Below are 25,531 nucleotides of genomic sequence, written 5' to 3'. Positions count from 1 at the left end.
CAACTCTCATTCAAATTGAACTACATTTTTAACGTTAGAGAGATTTTAAAGTTTAAAAATTCACTTTCTAACCCATTTTCTGAAAGTCCTCAGCGTATGACATCACAATGCTCCACGTTCCACTTCATTTGCTCTTCACGCGCCAAAACAAGATGGCCGCCGGCAGCGCCCCCGCCCCTCCCCTCGCACCTCTCACCTCGCCTCTCCCCTTCTGCCACTCCCCTTCTGCCTCTCCTCTCGCCCCTCTCCTCTCCCCTCTCGCCCGTCCCCGCCCCGGAAGAGACTCGCACGTCGGCAGTCAGCGTTGAACGCACGGGCACTGATAAGTGCCTTTCGCAGCCAACAGCTCCACGGAGGGGAGTGGGCGTGGTGGCCGAGTGAGGGGAGGGGAGGGTGGGGGTAGTGGGGGTAGAGGGGGAGGAGGGGGAGAGTAAGGGTAGGGGGAGTGGGGGTAGGAGGGTGAGGGTGGGGGGGAGTCGGGGAGAGTGGGGGAGGGGGTCGAGGAGGGGGCATTGGGGAACAGGGGAAGGGGTACAGTGGAGGAGGGGAGAGGGGGTTGGGGAGGGGAGGGAGGTGGGGGTCGGGGGAGGGGGGAGTGAGGGTGGGGAGGGGGGAGTGAGGGTGGGGAGGGGGGAGTGAGGGTGGGGAGGGGGGAGTGAGGGTGGGGAGGGGGCAGGGAAGGGACAAGTGGGGGGGATAGGGGGGATGGAGTTGGTCAGTGGGGAGAGGAGGGGGGGATAAGGGGAATTGAGTGGGGGGGTTGAGGGTGCTACACCAATACAGGAGAGGCTGTGAGTCCAGGGCTCACTCAGTGACGACACGCTCTCCCCTTCCCTGTTCCCCCTCTACGAGGAATGGGCCCAACGGGTCCACTTGTACATACAATCAGTTCAATAGATCAAGCAAAGGGGAAGGTACAGAGTGCAGGATATAGTTCTGAACATTATGGCACATCAGTTTCACAAGCAAAGTCCATTGTCCTCAATGAGGTAGAGATAAATGGAACATTGCCCGAGTTTATGGAAGTAACGTTCGAAAGCCTGATAATGGAGGGCAAGAAACACCTCCATTGAATGTATAATTGTTTGCTGTCTTAAAAACGTTCTGAAGCTCCTTGAAAATATAAATTTCTAACCTTGCCACGTTTTTCTTTCCTTGTAAATACAGATTTCTTTGGAACATGAAATCCTGCTTCACCCTCGATACTTTGGCCCTAATCTCCTCAATACCGTCAAACAGAAGCTTTTCACTGAGGTGGAAGGAACCTGCACTGGAAAGTAAGTGAACAACCGGTCCTGTTTATAATGGAGGCGCAAGGAACTGCAGATTCCTTATAGAGCTTGCATTGAACACAAAGTGCTGGAGTAACTGAAGAAAGGTCCTGACCTGAAACATCAGCTATTCATGTCCTCTGCTGATGCTGCCTGACCTGCTGAGTTACTCCAGCACTATGTTCCTGTTTAAAATCCATATACTAAACTGTGTCTGCCCAAAAAATATAAAAACAAGGAACTGCTGATACTCGTTTACCAAGGAAAGGCACAAAGTGCTGGAGTAACTCTGTGGGTCAGGCAACCTCTCTGGAGAACATGGATAGGTGACATTTTGGGGCAGGACCCTTCTCTTCAATGTGAAGAAGGGTCCCAATCTGAAATGTTACCTATCCATGTTCTTCAAGGATGCTGCCTGACCCGTCAAGTTACTCCAGCTTTTTGTGCATAAAAAAAATATTGTCTCGTCTGCAAAAGTGTCTTGTGTTTTTGTCACAGTTATTTTCCATCAACCCTTTTTCCATTGTGATTGCTATGTTTGCAATTGGAATAAAACCTGCCCGTGTAAATCTCACACTGTGATTTTTTTTTTAGTTGTTTTGTTTGGATTTGCTCATCACGGTCGTGGCAGGTATTCACTAACCATTCATAGATGCAGAAGAATGGGCCAGCAAATGGACCTGGTGCAGTTTGTATTACAAAGGTGTCCGCTGCCCTTTTGGTAGCTGGAGGCTCCCAATTTGTCCACTTGACCCTTGCGCCGCAACACTAGTGACTCTTGGGACCACAAGAACGAGTAATAAATTGTAGTGGCCTGGACGTGGCCAGAAATAGGCTGGACGCCAGGCAGGTTTTGAAAGTTCTTTAATGCAGGTTGTGAGCATCCACTCACAACGAGTTCCACCGAAGGGATAGTATAAGAAAATAACTGCAGATGCTGGTACAAATCGAAGGTATTTATTCACAAAATGCTGGAGTAACTCAGCAGGTCAGGCAGCATCTCAGGAGAGAAGGAATGGGCGACATTTCGGGTCGAGACCCTTCTTCAGACTGATGTCAGGGGGGCGGGACAAAGGAAGGATTATAGATGGAGACAGGAAGAGAGTGGGAGATCTGGGAAGGGGGAGGGGAAGAGAGGGACAGAGGAACTATCTAAAGTTGGAGAAGTCAATGTTCATACCACTGGGCTGCAAGCTGCCCAGGCGAAATATGAGGTGCTGTTCCTCCAATTTGCGGTGGGCCTCACTATGGCACTGGAGGAGGCCCATGACAGAAAGGTCATGACATGAACACTCCCCAAAAAGCCCTGGGTAGAAACCCCGTGTGTGGGCAGTCCCTGTCCGTCAAGTGCCGAGGGGACTGACCCTAGGAGTGGCCTAATATCCAGGGACCGCCACAGGCCCCCCCCCCCCAAGAACCGGAGGTACGAAACGGACAGGAGGGCGCACGAGGCGACCAGCCCGGATGCGCAGCACGCCCGGCGCAGGAATCGGCGGCCGAACGACAGGTGGAGGGGACGGAGCAGACACTGAAGGAGGTAACCTAGACGGAGGGCAACCTCGCAGGCGGGGCCGCACGACCAGTACCGGCCGATCAATGTCAACATGCGCTGGCTTCAGCCACGCAACCGAAACGGTCTTGCTCCGACCCCCCCATGTCCAGGACGAATGTGGACGAGCCGTGTTGCAGGACCTGGAAGGGGCCCTCGTACGGCCGCTGGAGAGGTGTCCGATGAGCGTCCCTGCGCAGGAAAACAAACTGGCAGTCCTCCAGAGCAGGAGGAACGTGCGGTTGGAAGGACCCATGACGAGACGTGGGCACCGGCGCCAGCCTGCCCACCGTCTGCCGAAGACCTTGCAGGGTGTCCAAAGGCTGCTCCACTTGGCCCTGTGCCGGTGGGATGAACTCCCCGGGAACTGTCAACGGGGCCCCATACACCAACTCGGCGGAGGAGGAGGCCAAGTCTTCTCTGGGTGCGGTGCGGATCCCCAGCAAAACCCACGGCAGGGCGTTCACCCAGTCTGGGCAAGTGAGCCGAGCCTTCAGGGCAGCCTTCAGCTGGCGGTGAAACCGTTCCACCATGCCGTTTGCCTGTGGATGATACTCTGTAGTGTGGTGTAGGCGAACTCCCAGGAGGCGTGCCATGGCCGACCACAGTTCCGACCTAAACTGAGGCCCCCTGGTCGGACGTTATGCCCAACGGCACCCCGAACCGGGCGATCCAGTGCGCCGCCAAGGCCCGAGTGCAGGTGGCTGTCGAGGTGTCCGCCAGTGGAATAGCCTGAGGCCACCGCGTGAAGCGGTCGACCACGGTGAAGAGGTGGGTCATGCCCCAGGATGGCGGTAGCGGCCCCACGATGTCCACGTGAATGTGGTCGAACCGCTGCCGAAGGGCGCCGAACCCCTGCAGCTTGAAGAACGGTGTGGACCGCGGGTCTAGATAAGGCGTCTGCCACCCTGTTCTACTTGCCCTCCATGAATCGGATTAAGGTGGTGTACTCCGACACGTGCTGCCGCGCAGACCACGGATCTGAAACCTTGGCAAATGCGAAGGTGAGCGGCTTGTAATTGTAAAGGTAGTGAAGGGCACGTACGTGTCGCTGGACCATGGCGGTCTGGCACGGGATGCCCAATGTGCAACCTGCTTATACAGCCCGTGCCACATGAAGCGGGAGGCTACGAGGGCCGTCGTCAACCGAATGGAGGGATCGGCAAGCCCGTTGAACACCTCGAACACCCAGGCGACGGGGATGATGGGCCGTGGCAGGCCAGTGGAGACATCGCACAGCAGCGTTGCGCCCCCTGGACCACAGACAATGTCCTCCAGCTGCAGGCCCGAAACTGCCGTGCGATAGGCGGCCATTTCCTCGTCCACCAGCTGTGTGTCTGCCAGGGCGGAATAGTCAATACAGCCGGCCGCTTGAAGAACGGTGTGGACCGCGGGTCTAGATAAGGCGTCTGCCACCCTGTTCTACTTGCCCTCCATGAATCGGATTGAGGTGGTGTACTCCGACACGTGCTGCCGCGCAGACCACGGATCTGAAACCTTGGCAAATGCGAAGGTGAGCGGCTTGTAATTGTAAAGGTAGTGAAGGGCCTCCCGACCATGAAGTACCGAAAGTGGCGTACGGCGAGGTACAGGGCGAGGAGCTCACGATCAACAGCGCTGTAACGTCGTTGAGTGCCGCTGAGGTACCTGCTAAAAAAGGCGAGCGGCCGCCACAGCCCCCAGCCGACCTCCACCTCAGTAAGTCGTATCCACGGACGACAGGGGTCCAACGTGCAGGGAGGCCGGCTCCAGCGTGCTGGAGTGCACCGGGCGCTGCCGCCTGACATCCACGAGCATTGAATGCGCTCGCAGGAAGTTGGCATCCAGCAGCGGCTGGGAAACGTCGGCGATGACAAACCCCCACGAAAACCAGCTATGGTCGAAGTTGAGGGCGAGCGTGCGGACCCCGTAAGTACTAATAGGGCTCCTGTTCACCGCAGTGAGGAGGGGGCCGCGTTTGCCCGCACGGATGTCGGCGATGGAAGGAGGCAGGACGCTCACCTCCGCTCCGGTGTCCACGAGGAATCGACCCCCGGTGCGGCGATCCCGACCGAACACGCGATGGATCTGGCCGGCGGCCGAGGGAATCACTGACGGCCGGCCCCTACGTTTCCCGGGAAGGCGTAAGGCAGGTGACATTGCTCGGCTGTTGGTCCCCAGCGGCGGTGATAATAGCACCAGCCCCCTCTGCTGGTGTTCGGTGGTATAAGCGATGGTGCCAACTGGGCCGACCAACAGCGACCTCTGCTCGCGTCGGAAGGAACTGCCGGCGGGCCGTGCGGGGACGACGTGCCTGCACTGGGGTGCCCGATGGCGGCCGGATTTCGCCGTGGAGGTCGCCCTGAGACGCGGTCGACGGAGGCCCCGACCTGCTGTGCGCCTCCCGACGCTGCTGAGACAACAGCCAGCGCTTCCAGTTCCTCCTGACGGGCCATCCACAGCTGGTCAGCGCGCTCGCCCAGCGCCTCCGTGTTGGTGAATAGATCGCTGGCGAGCTGCAGGCGGATGTCGGCTGGGAGCTGCCGAAGGTAAGCATGTTTGAACAGGAAACAGGGCTCATGGTCGCCCATAAGGGCGAGCATGTCCTCCAGGAGGGCCGACGGCCGGCGGTCACCGAGGCCCTACTTACGCAGAATCCGAGTTGCCCGCTCGGAATCGTTATGGCCAGCCTCCTGAAGACCAGGGCCTTGAGGCCCGCATATTTGTTAGCTGCCAGGGGGGGGGCGCGGAGGTAAGGTATAACTCGCCTTGCAGTTGCCTGGTCCAGAGCGCCGACGACGTAGAAATATTTGGTTTCATCCACCGTCACGGAAACTGTGCCTCTGCCCGCTGGAACCAGACATCAGGCTCTTCGGTCCACAAAGTCGGGAGCTTTAGCACGACGGCTTCGGGACCGGCTGTGCATTTTTCTGGTCCATCACGACGCGTGATGAACGTCGGGGTCACCAATGTAGTGGCCAGAAATAGGCTGGACACCAGGCAGGTTGTGAAAGTTCTTTAATGCAGGTTGTGATCATCCACTCACAACGAGTTCCACTGAAGGGATGAACACTCACCAAAAAGCCCTGAGTAGAAACCCCGTGGCCTGTGGGCAGTCCCTCGACCCTGTCCGTCATGTGCCGAGGGGACTGACCCTAGGAGTGGCCTAATATCCAGGGACCGCCACAAAATGCTGTTTTAGCAGTGTCAACCATTGCCTGTGCAAGCCCTTTGCGTGGGCCGTTTATCAGGGAGCCACAGTGGTGCAGCGGGTAGAGGTGCTACTCTGGTTTGATCCTGGCTACGTATGCAGCCTGTACAGAGTTTGTATGTTCTCCCTCTGACCCCGGGTGCTCCGGTTTCCTTCCACATTCCGAAGACAAGCTGGTTTTATAGGTTAATTGGCTTGGTATATGTAGGTCAATGGGCTTTGGTAAAATTATCCCTAGTGTGTAGGATAGTGTTAGTATATGGAGTGACTGTTGGTTGGTGCGGACTCGGTGGGCCAAAGGGCCTGTTTCTGTGCTGTAAAGTCTAAAGTAAAGTCAAGTCTAAAGGGGATATCATTTATGACCACAGAAGGCCTGTTTCTATTGGGAAGGAGAAAAAACAAAATGCTGGGGAAACTCAGGCAGCATTTCTGGAGAACATGGTCAGGTGATGTTTCAAGTCGGGACCCTTCAGACCCTTTAGACTGATTGCAGGGGTGGGTGGAAAGAAAGTTAGAAGAGTGGAGGGCCAGGTCACATTCTTGCAGGTCATAGATAAACATAGGCGAAGGGGGTTTTGATAGGCAGAAAGTTGGACAAAAGCCAGAGATGAACACACAAAGTGTGTGACAAAAAGATTAGAGAGTTGCAAATCCTGACGCAAAGAGGATTGCCGAGCTAATTGTGCAGCTAGTGTAAGGGATACAGGTGGAGGGGAGGAGAGAGTTTGGGAAGATGGGCAGTTGTTTTGTAGAGTTGATGTAAAGTTGGAGACTTCAATGTTTATACTGTGTTGGGTTGTAAGCTACAGTCTGAAGAAGGGTCTCGACCAGAAACTTCACCCATTCCTTCTCTCCTGAGATGCTGCCTGACCTGCTGAGTTACTCCAGCATTTTGTGAATAAGAAGCTACCCAAGGTAGCTTATATGAGGTGCTGTTCCTCCGGTTTGTGTGTGGCCTCACTCTGGCAATGGAGGAGGCCCAAGACAGGGATAAGGGATTGGGAAGGGAGGTTAAAAATGTTTGTGTCCTCCCATGTTTGAAAAATCCAAGGTTCCACCCAGTCTTGAATGAGGTTACCATATTTAAAATATCTACGAGATAAAACTTGTTCAAACTTTTGGGATCCCTGAGGCTCTTTTTAATATTATAATGTGACAGGGAAAGAGCAGAAGGACAGGAATAGCTCTTTCAGACAACTAGCACTATGGCTGCTTATATTATGTTTATATTGTGTGGGCTTTATTCCGAGCCTGCCGATCAAACTAAACAAATGTAGGACTTTGGAAACACAAGGAACCACAGATACTGGAATCTTGCATAGAACACAAATGTTGGAGTAACTCAGCAGGTTTAGCAGCCTCTCTGGAGGACACAGGAAAGCAACATTTCGGGTCAAACATGTCTTCAGAGGCAATAGGTGACATTTCGGGTTGGGACCCTTCTTCAGACGCAATAGGCGACATTTCAGATTGGGAGTAGACACAAAATGCCAGAGTAACTCAGCGGGGTCAGGCAGCATCTCGGGAGAGAAGGAATGGGTGACGTTTCGGGTCGAGACCCTTCTTGAAGGGTCCTTCCAGCATTTTGTGTATACCTTCGATTTTAAACCAGCACCTGCAGTTTTTTTCCTACACATTTCAGATTGGAACTCTTCTTCAGACTCAAAAGGTGCGGAGATGGGTCCCAACCCAAAATGCCACCTGTCCATGGACACAAAATGCTGGAGTACCTCAGCGGGTCACGCAGCATCTCTGGAGAAAAGGAATAGGTTTTGTTTTGGTTCGGTTCGGAACCCTTCTTCATACTGAAAGATAGGGAAGGCCAGAACAAAACAGGGATGGCAACGGATGATCTCAGGAAGGGTGGAGCCCACCATGGCCCATTGTTGACTGGGGAAGATGTGCTAACAATGAGGTTACAAGGTGGAACTAGTAGGATGACTAGGTCATGACCTCCAGAGATAGACGTAAAAGCTGGAGCAACTCAGCGGGACAGGCAGTATCTCCGGAGAGAAGGAATGGGTGACGTTTCGGGTCGAGACCCTTCTTCAGAGGTCGAGACCCGAAACGTCACCCATTCCTTCTCTCCAGAGATGCTCCCTGTCCTGCTGAGTTACTCCAGCTTTTTGTGTCAATCGACAGTTTAAACCAGCATCTGCAGTTCCTTCCTACACACGACCTCCAGAGATGCTGCATGACCCGCTGAGTTACTCCAGTTCTTTGTGTTCGAATGTAGGACTTTATTCTGAGCCTGCTAATCGAGCTGACCAATTCATGTACTGTAGCTGATCTGTCATAAAGTGATGGAGCGTGGAAACAGGCCCTTCAGCCGAACGTGCCCACACTGACCAACATGTTCCAGAGATACCAGTCCCACCTGCCTGCGTTTGGTCCATATCCTTCCAAACTGTGCTGTAGACTACTACATTATGTTTTTTATTCCTTGCTTTTGCAGGTATGGATTTGTCATCGCAGTCACTACCATAGACAACATTGGTGCAGGCGTAATTCAGCCCGGTCGGGGATTCGTGCTGTACCCTGTCAAGTACAAGGCCATTGTTTTCCGCCCCTTTAAGGGAGAGGTTGTCGATGCCGTGGTCACACAGGTTAACAAGGTAATGTCCTGCTGTATTTATTTCACCCTAGCTCCTGGGTGCAGTTATGTGAAACGTTTTGACTCTAGTGATACAGCGCTGAGACGGGCCCTTCGGCCCAGCAAGTCCGTGCCGACCAACGATCACCCCATACGCCGGCACTGTCCTCCATATTAGGGGCAATTTACAGAAGCCAATTTGGTGGTCACGGTGGCACAGCAGTAGGGTTGCTGCCTTACAGCGAATGCAGTGCCAGACACCCAGGTTCCATCCCGACTACGGGTGCCGTCTGTACGCAGTTTGTACGTTCTCCCCGTGACCCACGTGGGTTTTCTCCGAGATCTTCGGTTTCCCCCCACACTCCAAAGACGTGCAGTTATGTAGGTTAATTGGCCTGGTAAATGTGAAAAACAATTGTCCCTAGTGGGCGTAGGATAGTGTTAATGTGCGGGGATTGCTGGTCGGCGCGGACCCGGTGGGCCGAAAGGGCCTGTTTCCGCGCTGTATCTCTAAACTAATTAACCTACAAACCTGTATGGGAGGAAACCGGTCGGTGCACCCGGAGAAAACCCACGCGGTCACGGGGGAACGTTCAAACTCCATACAGACAGCACCCTGTCATAAAGTGATGGAGCGTGGAAACGGGCCCTTCAGCCCAACTTGCCCACACTGACCAACATGTTCCAGCGATCAAACCCAGGTCTCTGGCGCTGTGAGACAGCAACACTATCGCTGTGCCAACACCCAAACCTTTTAAACAAAGGATTGTTCTATTATTTTCTCGCTGTTTATTTGCAGGAGGGCAGAGAATAAACATTACTTCACAATGCAGGGTACATTTCATTGAGCAGCTGTCAGCTTTGTCTATTGGTATGAAGCCTTTTCTGGCTTTGCTCTTAAACATTTAGCAAGAATTAGCTTGTGTCTGTTGGCAGCAGTCCAATCACTCAGCTTTAAACTTAATACTTAGTTGCTGACTTTCCAATATAATATTCATCTCCTCCAGAGATGCTGCCTAACCTGCTGAGATACTCCAGCGCTTTATGCCAGCCTATCACTTCATGCCCTATCTCTCTTCCAGCTTTCTTCCCTCTACCAAAATCAGTTTGAAGAAGGGTCCCAAGCCAAAACATTGCTTATTCATGTCCTCCAGAGATGCTGCCTGACCCACTGAGTTACTCCAGCACTTTGTATCTGAAGACCAGCGAGTTCACCTGCCACTGTTCCTCCGTTTACATCAGGCTTTGTTTAAACCAAAAGTACGTGGTGGCGATCAGAGGATGCGATCTGCTGCTCCATGAATCCAACTTTATTCATTGTTTGCAGAGAAATAGCTATGTTTGCTGTCATTCCTCCCAATATCCTTCAAGGCACCACTAATGTTAGATAATGTGATCTATGCAAGAGTTGCTTTACCCATGAGTTAAGTAATTAAAAATGAAAATGGTGCAAAAAAAGGAACTGATTTTAAAATCAGGGGCGGTACAGTGGCACGGCTGGTAGTGCAGCTGCCTCACAGCGCCAGAATCCCAGGTTCGATCCTGTCCTCTGGTTCTTCCCGTGTGGAGTCTGCAGGCTCGCCCTGCGACCACGTGGGTTTCCTCCAGGTGCTCTGGTGTCCTCCCACATCGAAACGACATGCGGGTTTGCAGGTTAATTGTCCCTCGTGCGTAGGGAGTGGATGAGAAAGTGGGATAACGTAGAACTAGTGTGAACAGGTGATCGATGCTTGGTGGCGTGAACTCAGTGGGCCGAAGGGCCTGTTTCCATGCTGTAAATCTAATCTACACTCAAATTAACTGCGCAGCCTAGATTACGGTCTGTGGACAGAGAAATTATTACCACTTCAGGTTAATAGCTCAGATGCATACTGTTCCCCTTTGTTTCAGGGGGCTTGGTCTTTAGAACGTACAGCACAGGAACACTTTGGTCCACAATGTTTGTGCCAAACGTAATGCCAAGTTAAACTGATCTCATCTACTTGTACATGATTTATATCCTTGTATTCCTCACACTTCCATGTGCTGTCTAAAAGTCTCTTAAATTCCACTATCGTATCTGCCTCCACCACTATCCCTGGCAACGTGTTCCAGGGCCCCACTATGCTCTGTAAAACCTCCCCCGCACATCTCCATTAAACTCTCACCTTATCTCTATTGTTCGACATTCCGCCCTGGGAACAAGGTTCTGACTGTCTACCCCTCTCTATGCCTCAAAATTTTTATGTACTGCTACCAGGTCTCCCCTCAATCTCCAACATTCTCGAGAAAACAATCTAAGTCTATTCAACCTCTCCCTGTAGTTGAAACCCTCCAATCCAGTTAGAACGGAGATGAGGGAAAAAAAATTTTTAGAACGGAGATGAGGAAAAACATTTTTAGAACGGAGATGAGGAAAAACTTTTTTAGAACGGAGATGAGGAAAACTTTTTCAGTCAGAAAGTTGTGAATCTGTGGAACGTTCTGGGCTTGTATACACTGGAATTTAGAAGGATGAGAGGGGATCTTATCGAAACGTATAAGATTATTAAGGGGTTGTACACGTTAGAGGCAGGAAACATGTTCCCAATGTTGGGGGAGTCCAGAACAAGGGGCCACAGTTTAAGAATAAGGGGTAGGCCATTTAGAACTGAGATGAGGAAAAACTTATGTGTTTGTGAATCTGTGGAATTCTCTGCCTCAGAAGGCAGTGGAGGCCAATTCTCTGAATACATTCAAGAGAGAACTAGATAGAGCTCTTAAGGATAGCAGAGTCAGGGGGTATGGGGAGAAGGCAGGAACGAGGTACTGATTGAGAATGATCAGCCATGATCGCTTTGAATGGCGGTGCTGGCTCGAAGGGCCGAATGGCCTCCTCCTGCACCTATTGTCTATTGTAGGAATGAACTACAGATGCTGGTTTAAACCGAGATAGACAAGAAGCTGGAGTGACTCAGCGGGTCAGTCAGCATCTCTAGAGAAAAGGGGGATATGATGTTTCGGGTCTGAAGAAGGGTCTCGACTCGAAACGTCATCTATTCCTTTTCTCCAGAGATGCTGTCTGACCTGCTGAGTTACTCCAGCTTCATGAGCCTTTATTCAGAATAGAATTGATGGGCTGAGTAGCCTAATTCTGCACTCACGTCTTATGGTCTTATGTTCTTTGCCCCCTAGGTTGGACTCTTCACTGAAATTGGTCCCATGTCCTGCTTCATCTCCAGACATGTAAGTTTTTTTTCTCCAAAAATAAACTTTACTCGGAATTTATTTTAGAAAAAACTATGCAAAAACACTTTAGACGTTTTTAGCGTCTGTTCATTTATTAGTGCCATACTCGGTAATGTTTGCACCTATCATTAAACAAAACCCTTGCAACTCATGCCCCATTCCCAACCCCACTCCCCCGGGTGTGATATCCCTTTCCTTGTTTGAGGGGTGCCCCAACCAGACTCTGCCCCCCCCCCCCCACCCAATGTCCAGCAGCGGAAGGACCCTAAACTGTGATCCTCTCCCCCCCCCCCCCCCTCCACAGAGCCTTGGCGTTGGCTGCGTGTCCCTCAGCATGTACTCCTGCAGTCTGGAGCGGGCCAGTCAGCGACATTCCCCAACCGGACATCTCTCTGCTGGGAGGCCAACAAGATTCAGCCAGACCAAAGAGAGTCTTTCACCCAGTTGATGACCTTCCGGCAGCACTTGATGTCCGTCTTCTTCAGACCCTTCTTCTCTCCAGAGATGCTACCTGACCCGCTGTTGCGGTTCCATCTATCTTCAGTGTAAACCAGCATCCGCAGTTCCTTCCTAAGTCTGAAGAAGGATCTCGACCCGAAACGTCACCCATTCCTTCCCTCCAGCGAGGCTGTCACTCCAGCATTTTGTGTCTATCGTCCGCCTCCAAGTGTGTCCCTGTTCTTTTGTGTCCGCTGTGTTGTGCCAGGGGGCAGAGAATAGCCTGAGCCTGTAAATCAGAGAGTCCTCTGTTACGGATGAACCAACATGTAAGTTGTAGCCAGCAGGCACTGGAATACTGTTAACTGGTAAAGTTTCTAGACAAGTCAATCCAGTGTGTGTGGGTGTCAGTCCCATTATGGCAGCTGAGAGTTTTGACATTGTTTCATTACAAATGTATGGAAATGATATGCTGTTATGAGTAATAGTCACCACAAGGCCTTTGAATTGCCAAATATTACAACTCCCCCACTTGAGTCCTTTTGTGCTGTTGCTTGTACTGTTGTTTGCCTTCTGACCAATGACTACAACAGTCACTATAAAAGAATCTGTAAATCCCACTCCCTCCTCTTAACCCCAGCAACTTTCTCCGGGTGCTCCGATTTCCTCCCACATTCCAAAGATGTACAGGTTTTTTTAGGTTAATTTGGCTTCGGTAAAAAATTGTAAACTGTCCCTAGCGTGTAGTCTAGCGGTCGGCACGGAATTGGTGTGCCGAAGGACCTGCTTGTGCGCTGCATCTCTAAACTAAACTAAACTAAACTGGCTAAACCTCCTTAACCAAGAGAAGAATTAAGGGAATTTTTGTTTTAAACTTGTGTAACTGTTGGCTACAGCAGACACAGAAGAGAGCTCTCTTGCGAGGATGTGTGGGCGGTGGAGCCAATGCCAGAGTACATAGCTGAGAGAGAACGCCTAACAAATCCCCTGAAGTATTCGAGGAAAGGCTATACTCGGAGGCTGTTGCAAATGTGGAACTCTCTCTCCCACAGCTAGGTTGGCATAAAGAGCAGGCTACAAATTCTGCACAGCATTAATGGAAGGTCTTTGCCCAGACATTAGTAGCACTACCTCCCCCCTCCCCCCCCCCTCCCCCCACAAATAGAGTTTAGTTGACACAAAACAAAACAGTGGCACAGCGTTAGAGTTGCTGCCTCACAGTGCCAGACCCGGGTTCGATCCTGACCATGTGTGCGTGTTCATGTGGAGTTTGTACGTTCACCCTGTGACCTGCGTGGGTTTTCTCCAGGTGCTCCGGTTTACTCCCATACTCCAAAGACGTGCTCGCTTGTAGGTTAATTGGCTTGGTATAATTGTACATCGTCCCTAGTGTGTGTAGGATAGAGTTGACGTGCGGGGATCGCTGGTCGGCGCGGACTCGATGGGCCGAAGGGCCAGTTTCCGCCCTGTATCTCTAAACTAAACTAAAAACACTTTAAAAAAGGATGCATTTAAAAAAAAGAATTGTAAGGAAATACGCAAGAGGTAAATAACTGGAAAAATATTTTGTGTAGTGTAACCACTGCACCAACCGGGTGGGCCAAGTGGGCCTGTTCTGGCATGGTGTCTTCTGTGTAATCTAGCAAACCTATTTCTATAAAAGTGGCATAACTTTACTTTAAACCTTAAAGATACAGAGTGGAAACAGGCCCTTCGGCCCACCGAGCCTGCACCGACCACACTAGCACCATCCCATACACTCGGGACCATTTACAATTCCACCAAAGCCAAATAACCTACAAAACCCGCACGTTTGTGGAGTGTTTCCTCCCACACTCCAAAAACTTACCGGTTTATAGGTTAATTGGCTTGGTATAAATGTAAAATTGTCCCTAGTGCGTCTAGGGTAGTGTGAATGTGCGGGGGTCGGTGCGGACTCGGTGAGCCGAAGGGTCTGTTTCCAATAGACAACAGGTGCAAGAGGAGGCCATTCGGCCCTTCGAGCCAGCACCGCCATTCAATGTGATCATGGCTGATCATTCTCAATCAGTACCCCATTCCTGCCTTCTCCCCATACCCCCTGACTCCGCTATCCTTAAGAGCTCTATCTAGCTCTCTCTTGAATGCATTCAGAGAATTGGCCTCCACTGCCTTCTGAGGTAGAGAATTCCACAGATTCACAACTCTCTGACTGAAAAAGTTTTTCCTCATCTCAGTTCTAAATGGCCTACCCCTTATTCTTAAACTGTGGCCCCTTGTTCTGGATTCCCCCAACATTGGGAACATGTTTCCTGCCTCTAACGTGTCCAACCCCTTAATAATCTTATACGTTTCGATAAGATATCTTGTACGTTCCGCGTTGCATCTCTGAACCAAACTAAACTTTAAAAAAAAAACAAATAGAGATTTAAAGTCTTGTGAGTTTGCATTGTTGGTAGGCCGTAACATTGATTTTAGTCTGTTTTTAAGTGATTAATCTTTGTGTTTTCTTTCCCAGTCTATTCCATCAGAAATGGAATTTGACCCGAATTCCAACCCTCCCTGCTACAAGACCGGCGATGAGGTATGGTGAATGGATGGCAAATAATTTACTGAAAACTCTATGCTCAGAATCCTCAGTTGCTCAAGCAAAATATAAAGAGCTGGAGCAACTCAACGGGCCGGACAGTATCTGTGGAGGGAATGGACGGGCAATGTTTCTGGTCGGGACCCTTTGTATCTGAAGAAGGGTCCCTACCCAAAGTGTCATCTGCCCATTTCCCTCCACAGGTGCTCACTGACCCACTGAGTTCCTCCAGCAATTTTTGTGATTTGCTCGAGATTCCAGCATGTGCAATCTATTGTGTCTCCTCTAGCTTTGTTGATTTAGGAATAGAAAAAAGATTATTATTATTAGTGGTGGTAATGAATAAGGAATGGGCCGCACTTTTATTCCCCAACTAGACCAAGTGGACCCGTTGGGCCCAAACCTCTACTGCATTGGTGCAGCACCCTCTCCTCCCCCACTCCCTCCCTCCCCAACTCCCTCCCTCCCTCCACCCCCATCCCTCCCTCCACCCCCATCCCTCCCTCCCTAGGAGATAGATTTAAACTTTAAAATGTGAATAACCTAAAAAATATAACAATGAAACTTCTTCCATTAGCACCAAAGGGACGACGGTAAGTAAGGTGGGCCTAAAATTGTTGCGCTATCGTGTACCGTTTTGGCTGCAGTTCAGGAACAAACAAACAAACAAACGAGAGTTTTAGTACATAGAAGATGTCCAATTGACCGGGGGGGGGGATCGTGATGGGTTGCTGCAGGAGACTGGCAAAGAATGTGGGGAAAAGTCCAGTGACTCCGCTGTTATCGTGAACGTGGAGTCTTCAATGAGAAATGAACGCCGCTCGTGGTTCGTGCACTCTACGTTTGAATAGTTTGCTTTGCTGACATGGTCAAGATTAAAAGCACGGATGCGGTTAAGGCAGATCGGGGCGGCCGTGACCCCTCAAGATCGCCGTCCTACCTAAAGTCAAACCCTTTGAAGCCAAGTTTGACCATCTCGCTAAAAGTGCATGAAATACTGAAGATGCTCCTTGAAATCTTTAAAAATCACAGACAATGCCCAGAAATACTCAGCAGATCAGAGAAAGAACCTGGTTGAACATTTCAGTATAAAGAGTCCTCATCAGAAATGAAAAGCATGAAATGTCAGAATCGACAGCATCGGTGGAGATATATATATATGGTGCACGTTAGGTCAGGCACCCATTATCACTTCAACATTGCAGTGTGAACAGCCTTCATCAGAATTAGGAAATGGGCCCTGACTATGGGTGCTGTCTGTACGTTCTTCCTGCATGGGGTTTCTCAGGGATCTCCGGTTTCCTCCCTCACTCCAAAGACAGGTTTGCAGGTTAATTGGCTTGGTATTATTGTAAATTGTTCCCAGTGTGTGTAGCAGTGCTTCTTAAACTGGTGAATGGTTCACCCAAGGGTGAATGAAATTATTTTGGGGTGAATGAAACTAGAGGGGTGAATAACTTAATTTATTCTGTTTTTTTTTTTTTAATTCTCACACGGGAGAATAAGACGAAAATTATCCCCAAAAAGCAGCAGAAAATTTAGTCACGGGTGAATGAAATTTTGTGATAAAGACTCAAGGGTGAATCAGCACCCATCCAATTATGTCCTACGTGTGGGCGTGCCTTCCGGGCCCGGATTAGCCTCACCAGTCACTTCCGGACCCACAGTCACCAATCCTCCAACTGAAAGTAAAGTCATGGTCATCTTCGAACCCAAAGGACGAACAACAAGTTTAAAGAAGCACTGGTGTGTAGGATAGTATTAGTGTGCGGGGATCGCTGGTCGTCATGGACTTGGTGGGCCGAAGGGCCTGTTTCTGCGCTGTATCTCTAAACTAAACTAAAAATAGGTCCTTGACCTAATGTGTTAACTTTTTATGGTTTAGTTTAGAGATACAGCACGGAAACAGGCCCTTCGGCCCACTGAGTGCGACAAGCAGCGATCACCCCATAAACTAGCACTATCCTAAACGCACTCGGGACAGTTTACAGAAGCCAAATAACCTACAAACCCGCACGTCTTTGGAGTGTGGGAGGAAACCGGAGCAGCCGGAGAAAACCCACGCAGTCACAGGGAGAACGTGCAAACTCCACACAGGCAGCACCCATAGTCCGGATCGAAGCTGGCTCTCTGCCGCTGCACCACTGCCACCCAATAAGGAACTTGTGTTGTATTGCTCCACAAACGCTGCCTGGTGTTGAGTTTTCTGTTTTTTTATTTCTGATTTCTGCTGTTTCATTTGATTATTTTTCATTTGCTTTTGTCGGTGGTTGATGGCGTTGTGACCATAATCTCTCCACAACGGCCCCCGAATGTCCTTAAAACCGGTACTTCTATTCCAGGTACCTACCACCACCGCAAGTACACAATTGCACAAACAGAACTGTCCCGGCAGACCCATTGTCTCTGCCTGCTCATGCCCCACCGAACTTATCTCTACCTACCTCGACTCCATCCTATCCCCCCTGGTTAAATCCCTCCCCACCTACGTCCAAGACACCTCACACGCTCTCCATCTCCTCGATAACTTCCGGTTCCCAGGCCCCCACTCCCTCATCTTCACCATGGATGTCCAGTCACTCTACACTTCCATCCCCCACAAGGATGGTCTCGAAGCCCTCCGTTTCTTCCTCGACCGTAGAACCAGCCAATCCCCATCGACCAACACTCTCCTCCGCCTAGCAGAGCTGGTTCTTACCCTCAACAACTTCTCCTTTGACTCCTCCCACTTCCTCCAAACCAGAGGCGTAGCTATGGGCACTCGCATGGGCCCTAACTACGCCTGCCTCTTTGTCGGGTACGTCGAACAATCCCTGTTCCAGACGTACACTGGCCCCAGCCCCGAACTCTACCTCCGCTACATCGACGACTGCATTGGTGCTACCTCTTGCACCCATGCAGAACTCACTGACTTCATACACTTCACCTCCAATTTCCATCCTGCCCTTAAATATACCTGGACTATCTCCGACATCTCCCTTTTGTTTCTGGACCTCACCATCTCCATCACAGGAGACAGACTAGTGACGGACATTTACTATAAACCCACTGACTCGCACAGCTATCTGGACTACACTTCTTCCCACCCGGTCCCCTGCAAAAAGTCTATCCCCTACTCCCAATTTCTCCGTCTACGCCGCATCGGCGCCCGGGATGAGGTGTTTCACACTAGGGCTTCCGAGATGTCCTCGTTCTTCAGAAAATGGGGCTTCCCCTCCTCCATTATAGATGAGGCTCTCACTAGGGTCTCTTCTACATCCCGCAGCTCCGCTCTTGCTCCCCCTCCCCCCACTCGCAATAAGGACAGAATCCCCCTCGTTCTCACCTTCCACCCCACCAGCCAGCGGATCCAACATATCATCCACCAACATTTCCGTCACCTACAACGGGACCCCACCATATCTTCCCATCCCCTCCCCTCTCTGCGTTCCGCAGAGACCATTCCCTCCGTAACTCCCTGGTCCACTCGTCCCTTCCTACCCAAACCACCCTAACCCCGGGCACTTTCCCCTGCAACCGCACGAGATGCAACACCTGTCCCTTTACCTCCCCCCTCAACTCCATCCAAGGACCCAAGTGAGACAAAGGTTCACCTGCACCTCCTCCAACCTCATCTATTGCATCCGCTGCTCTAGATGTCAACTTATTTACATCGGCGAAACCAAGCGCAGGCTCGGCGATCGCTTCGCTGAACACCTGCGCTCGGTCCGCATTAACCAAACTGATCTCCCGGTGGCCGAGCACTTCAACTCCCCCTCCCATTCCCAGTCTGACCTTTCTGTCATGGGCCTCCTCCAGTGCCATAGTGAGGCCCACCGGAAATTGGAGGAACAGCACCTCGTATTTCGTCTGGGCAGTTTGCAGCCCAGTGGTATGAACATCGACTTCTCCAACTTTAGATAGTTCCTCTGTCCCTCCCTTCTCCTCCTCCTTCCCAGATCTCCCTCTATCTTCCTGTCTCCACCTATATCCTTCCTTTGTCCCGCCCCCCTGACATCAGTCTGAAGAAGGGTCTCGACCCGAAACGTCACCCATTCCTTCTCTCCCGATATGCTGCCTGACCTGCTGAGTTACTCCAGCATTTTGTGAATAAATCGATTTGTACCAGTATCTGCAGTTATTTTCTTATACCACCGCAAGTACCTGCTTTAAAGCGTGGTGAGGTTCTGGATTACTTTGTAGGGTGGTACTCTGCTGCCGTGTCTCCACGTGCCTCCAAGGAGCACCTTGAGTTTAGTTTAGAGACACAGCGCGGAAACAGGCCCTTTGGACCACCCAGTCTGCGTCGACCAACGATCCCTGTATCCTACACACTGGGGACAATTTACAATTTTTACCAAAGCCAATTAACCTACAAACCTCTCCGTCTTGTGCCACCCAGGTTTTGTTAGAATTTTATGGGGACAATATCAAAGGCTTGGAAGAATTTTCCGTCCAATTTCACCCTTAAAAGTCATACAGCATGGAAACAACTTGTCCATACCGGCCATCATGCCTAATCTACACTAGCCCCATCTGCACTGGTCCCACGTGTCTGTATTTGGCCCATATCCCTCTACACCCATCCTACCATGTACTTGTCCACATGTTTCTCAAACATTGGTCTTTCAGCCCCTGGTCCACCTCTTTTTTGTGCCTTCCCCCGATTGTATATCAAGATCTTGCATCCAATCCTTGGAGACAGAGATCTCTCGGGCGGGGATTATCCCACTTTAGGAGCTTTGAGGAATTGTTTTCGTCCAAGTTCCTCTCCTCTGGCCCAGGATCTCCTCACTAGTATCTTACCTCCCTCCACCTGATTACATACACAGATCAGCCAAAACATTATGACCACTGACAGGCGAAGTGAATAACATTGATTACCTTGTTACAATGGCACCTGTCAAGGGGCGGGATATATTAGGCAGCAAGTGAACCGTCAGTTCTTGAAGTTGCAGGATGCAGGAGAAATGGGCAGGAGTAAAGACCTGAGCGACTTTGACAAGGGCCAAATTGTTACAGCCTGTCGACTGGGTCAGAGCATCTCTGAAACGGCAAGGCTTGTGGGGTGCTCCCGGTCAGCAGTGGTGAGTACCGACCGACAGTGGTCCGAGGAAGGACAAACCGGTGACGGGGTGTTGGGCGCCCAAGGCTCATCGATGCGCGAGGGCAACGAAGGCTATCCCCTCTGGTCCGAACCGACAGAAGGTCGACTGTGGCACAAGTCACAGAAAATGTTAATGGTGGTCACGGGTGGAATGTGTCACAATACACAGTGCATCGCACCCTGCTGCATATGGGGCTGCACACGGAGGACCAACAGCAGATTAGGCAGGTGGGCATAATGTTTTGGCTCATTGGTGTATAAACAGAGCAGGTGGTCTTTTCCTGATGGTGCTTTGCGTGTAAAGGTTGTCAGCCGGGTTTGGTAACAAGACCGTTCTAACTGTCTGGAACTTTTATTCAAGGACATAGTCATCCAGCAAGACGACGAAATTCGACTGAAAGTTGTGGGAACCAGAGTGGATAAAAATGACATTGTAAGTATACACACCTGTATTTTGTAGACTGTGGCAATGGCTGCCGGGATATTGGCTAGCACAACAGACTATTGCCCTCCCACTACAACAACTTTGGTCAATTCGTTTAGAGCGGCACATGGATAAACTGGGAATGCATGGGGTGTGGATCATATGTAGGCAGATGAGATTAGTTTATCTTGGAAAGTAAGGACAGCACCTTGGCACGGCGGTAGAGTTGCTGCCTCGCAGCGCCAGAGACCCGGGTTCCATCCTGACCAGGAGTTTGTACGTTCACCCCGTGACCTGCGTGGGTTTTCTCTGAGATCTGGGGTTTCCTCCCACATTCCAAAGACGTACAGGAATGTAGGTTAATTGGCTTGGTAAATGTAAAAATTGTCCCTAGTTTGTGCAGGGTAGTGTTAATGTGCGGGGATCGCTAGTCGGTGCGGACTCGGTGGGCCGAACGGCCTGTTTACGCTCTGAATCTCTAAACTAAACTAAATGGTGCTTTCTTTCTTGCAGTTTGCCATTGGCTCTCTGATGGATGACTACCTCGGTGAGTACAAGTGCTGCCCTGCTGCATGCCCATCTGATTTATGTGGTGGAAGCCTCCACTTGCTCTGGGTGCACAATAAGATGCCGAAACCTGTGGCCACCGGAGGCTACAGGCGTGGAATGGTCTTCACTGTGCTTCCTAGTACCGTGCGTGGAAGGGCTAGCTGGAGACGGTGACAAGGACGGCTGGGAATAAGTAACAGGGAGAGTTATGGTAGACAGGCTAAGTAAGGCTTTGTAAGGTGGCGGTGAGGTCACATTTGGAATACATAGACATAGAAACATAGAAAGTAGGTGCAGGAGTAGACCATTCGGCCCTTCGAGCCTGCACCACCATTCAATGTGATCATCCAACTCAGTATCCCGTACCTGCCTTCTCTCCATACCCCCTGATCCCTTTAGCCACAAGGGCCACATCTAACTCCCTCTTAAATATAGCCAATGAACTGGCCTCAACTACCTTCTGTGGCAGAGAATTCCACAGATTCACCACTCTCTGTGTGGAAAAAAACGTTTCTCATCTCGGTCCTAAAAGACTTCCCCCTTATCCTTAAACTGTGACCCCTTGTTCTAGACTTCCCCAACATCGGGAACAATCTTCCTGCATCTAGCCTGTCCAACCCCTTAAGAATTTTGTGAGTTTCTATAAGATCCCCCCTCAATCTTCTAAATTCCAGCAAGTAAGAGTCCAAGTTCCAAACCTGTCCTATCCATGTACATGTCCAACTATTTCTTAAATGTTGGGATAGTCCCTACCACAACTACCTCCTCCGGCAGCTCGTTCCTTACACCCACCACCTTTTGTGTGAAAAAGTTACCCCTCAAATTCCTATTGAATCATTTCCCCTTCCCCTTGAACCTACTATAGACAATAGGTGCAGGAGGAGGCCATTCGGCCCCTCGAGCCAGCACCACCATTCAATGTGTCATTGGCTGATCATTCTCAATCAGTACCCCGTTCCTGCCCTCCCCCCACACCCCCTGACTTCGCCATCCCCAAGAGCTCCATCTTGCTCTCTCCTGAATGCACCCAGAGAACCGGCCTCCACTGCCCTCCGAGGCAGAGAATTCCAAAGATTCACAACTCTCTGACTGAAAAATCCCTTCCTCATCTCCGTTCCAAATACAGTAAAACCCTTGCTATAACAGACCATGAGGGGAAGGGGGAAGTGGGGAGGATTGTTTGCTGTAATCGAGTGGGCGGGGGTAAATATTGTGTAGGAAGGAACTGCAGATGCTGATTTAAAACGAAGGTAGACACAAAATGCCGGAGTAACCTGGCGGGACAGGCAGCATCTCTGGAGAGAAAGAATGGGTGACGTTTTGGGGTGGGACCCTTCTTCAGACTGATGTCAGGGGAGAGGGAGACATAGATAAGGAAGTGTGGAAACAGGACAAAGGGGGTGGAGATCAAGGAAAATGTAGAATAGATGTGAGAAGGTAAAAAAGTAAACAGAGATAAAATGTAGTCGGAGACCATAAGACTGGTCGGAGAACTGGGAAGGGGAGGGATGGAGAGAGAGGGAAAGCAAGGGTTACTTGAAGTTAGAGAAGTCAATGTTCATACCGCTGGGGTGTGAGCTGCCCAAGCGAAATATGAGGTGCTGTTCCTCCAATTTGCGCTGGGCCTCACTCTGACAGTGGAGGAGGCCCAGGACAGAAAGGTCAGTGTGGGAAGGGGTGGGGGTAAATATGAACTAGTTTAACCCAAGACCAGGGTGGACGCACAGAGTCTCTTGCCCAGAGTAGGGGAACCGAGAACCAGAGGACATAGGTTTAAGTGTGGGGGGGGGGAAGATTTAATGGGAACCTGAGGAGTAACTTTTTCCACACAGGGTGGTGGGTGTATGGAACAAGCTTCCAGAGGAGGTAGTTGAGGCAGGTTTTAATTGTTTAAAAAACAGGTACATGGATAGGATATGTTTCAAGGGATATGGGCCAAATGCGGGCAAGTGGGACTCGTGTAGATGTTGGTCGGGGGCGAGTTGGGCCGAAGGGCCTGTATGATTCTATGAATCTTTCCTAACCAGAGACTCAGCAGGATTTGTGCTGACAGTCAAAGCCCCTGCAACGTCTCGGAGCCATCAGCTTGGGAGGCAGGAGATATTGTCATAAGCTCATAAGCGATAGAAGCGCAATGAGGCCATTTGGCCCATCAAGTCCACTCCGCCATTCAATCATGGCTGATCTATCTCTCCCTCCCATCTCCATTCTCCTGCCTTCTCCCCAAAACCCCTGACACCCGCACTAATCAAGAATCGATCTATCTCTGCCTTAAAAATATCCACTAACTTGGCCTCCACAGCCGTCTGTGGCAAAAAATTCCACAGATTCACCACCCTCTGACTAAAGAAATTTCTCATCTCCTTCCTAAAAGAACGTCCTTTAATCCTGAGGCTGTGACCTCTGGTCCTCGACTCTCCCACTAGTGGAAACATCCTCTCCACATCCACTCTATCCAGGCCTTTCAGTATCTGTATGTTTCAATGAGGTCCCCCCCCCCCCTCTCATTCTTCTAAACTCCAGCGAGTACAGGCCCAGTGCTGACAATCATACGTTAACCCACTCATTCCTGGGATCGTTCTCGTGAACCACCTCTGGACCCTCTCCAGAGCCAGCACGTCCTTCCTCAGATATGGTGCATAAAATTGCTCACAGTGCTCCAAGTGTGGCCTGACCAGCGCCTTGTAGAGCCTCGGCATTACATCTCTCTTTTTGTATTCTAGCCCTCTCATTTATTGTGCACCCACCAAGTATTATAGAACAATATAGAACATATGGGCGGATCTCACTTGCTTAATGGTTAAACACCCCATCTTTTTTTATCTCTCTCTCCGCAGGACTTGTGAGCTAAAGCTACCACAGGCCGCGCTGAGCCACCTGGGGGGGGGGGGAGCGGATACGGACTCTGAAGGTGACCGCTCGCCTTCCCCAGTGCAACGGCCTCACACCACCTCTCCCAACCCGCTCAATGTCGGCACACCTCCTCCTGGGCCCCGAGCCTGTGGGTGCGGATCCGTTCCCAGGACCAAGCCAAAAGACCTGGTTTAAAACGGCCGTGTCGGCTGCAGCTACGATATCCTCGAGTTAACTTCCCTGGATTAGCCACGGTGATCCTTCTCGGCCCAAAGGCAGGCGTTAGTGGTTCAACAGAGAGAGGGGTTTCACTGGAGTCTTGAACCTGTTTGTATATTTTTTATATCAATGGTGTGCAATGCAAATATCAGAAGTGCTGGGAGCAGAATTTGACCATTCGGCCCATCAAGTCTATCCCGCCATTCCATCATCGCTGCCTCTATTCTCCTGTTTTCTCCCCATAACCTCTGACACTCGTACTAATGAAGAATCTGTCAATGTCCGCCTTAAAAATACCCATTGACTTGGCCACCCAATCCGTCAGTGGCAATGAATTCCACAGATTCCCCGCCCCTCTGACTAAGAAATTCAGAAATTCCTCATCTCCTTTCTAATTGTCCTGCACCTCACTGCCCTACAAACCTCGATTGGGCCTGCTCCAAACTCAAAGCAGCCCAGCCCTGCTCTCTGTGCATGCGTGGAAGCACGTAATCGTTGTCAGTCCTATCCAAGTCCTGTGGAACATTCGAAGGAAAGACTGATCTTTCCAATATCCACCGCGGTGATAATTCCATTTTGAGCTCTTTGGCTCCTCCTGGTGGTCGTTTGATTAAATTCAGAACTAATTGAGGTTTAGGGTGTTGGCTGGCTCTTAAATGAATCAGATGCCTCCATGACAAGACCAATTGTTAAAACAATTTCTAATTCCCCAGTTTCAAAATATCTTTGACTTGCTGGTCCTCGAATGGATTTTGCTTTTTTTCTCTATTTTTAAAGGAATTGTAAGCCACACGATCCCTTTGTGTTTCCTGTTTAATAAAAAATAAAAAAACCTTTGCTCTAGAATTGTGCTGATGTTTTAATTTGGACGACAAACGCTGTAAAAAGATGCGACTTAATGTCTTATGCGTGGAGATGAAAACTGTTTAGGTTTTCCACTGTTTACTCATCGGTTTGAGTAAACGGATTAGAAGCGGAATGAAGCACAAGATATGAATTGGTCTGCTGCCAACGTTTTTTAAAAAAAGAATTAAAATGTTCAGAAAAGGAATGTGGCCTTGGATCAGATTGCAGCCTGTCCCTACTGTTGAAGTATGCTCGAGAAAAGGCAGGGTGTTGTCCTGAGCCCGTTGTTTTAACTATAGAAAGTTTAACTCTGAACTGGATTAAGATCCAGCCAACACTCTGAACTGTTGGTTTCTCTGGTGCATTGGGTTGTCCCCACAATTCAGAGTGAATAGCAAGATATACAAAGCTTTCAGACTGAAGGCAGACACAAAAAGCTGGAGTAACTCAGCGGGTCAGGCAGCATCTCGGGTGAGAAGGAATGGGTGACGTTTCGGGTTGAAACCCTTCTTCAGATTCGAACCCGGGGCCCTGGCGCTGTGAGGCAACAGCTCTACTGCCGCGCCATCATGTCACCCTAAACATAGAAAATAGGTGCAGGAGTAGGCCATTCGGCCCATCGAGCCTGCACTGCCATTCAATATAATCATAGCTGATCATCCAACTCAGTATCCTGTACTTGCCTTCTCTCCATACCCCCTGATCCCTTTTGCCACAAGGGCCATATCTAACTCCCTCTT

General features: G+C 50.4%; 1 protein-coding gene across 1 annotated transcript in view; it reads left to right on the top strand.

The window, feature by feature from the left end:
• The window catches only part of polr2g (RNA polymerase II subunit G), a 29,473-nt gene extending 4,672 nt beyond the window's left edge, over window positions 1–24,801 (top strand). Inside the window, exons 2-8 of the mRNA XM_078427631.1 lie at window positions 1,168–1,277; window positions 8,466–8,625; window positions 11,757–11,807; window positions 14,746–14,811; window positions 20,262–20,333; window positions 20,838–20,871; window positions 23,711–24,801. Coding sequence (XP_078283757.1) covers window positions 1,168–1,277; window positions 8,466–8,625; window positions 11,757–11,807; window positions 14,746–14,811; window positions 20,262–20,333; window positions 20,838–20,871; window positions 23,711–23,724 — 507 coding nt within the window. The 3' untranslated portion in view covers window positions 23,725–24,801. The remainder of the gene's footprint in view (window positions 1–1,167; window positions 1,278–8,465; window positions 8,626–11,756; window positions 11,808–14,745; window positions 14,812–20,261; window positions 20,334–20,837; window positions 20,872–23,710) is intronic.
• The last annotated feature ends 730 nt before the right edge of the window (window positions 24,802–25,531 follow it).

Source organism: Rhinoraja longicauda, chromosome 34 (genome assembly GCF_053455715.1).
Source record: "Rhinoraja longicauda isolate Sanriku21f chromosome 34, sRhiLon1.1, whole genome shotgun sequence".
Taxonomy (NCBI): domain Eukaryota; kingdom Metazoa; phylum Chordata; class Chondrichthyes; order Rajiformes; family Arhynchobatidae; genus Rhinoraja; species Rhinoraja longicauda.
Note: the sequence above shows the minus strand (reverse complement) of the source record. Positions and strands in the feature narration are given on the sequence as shown.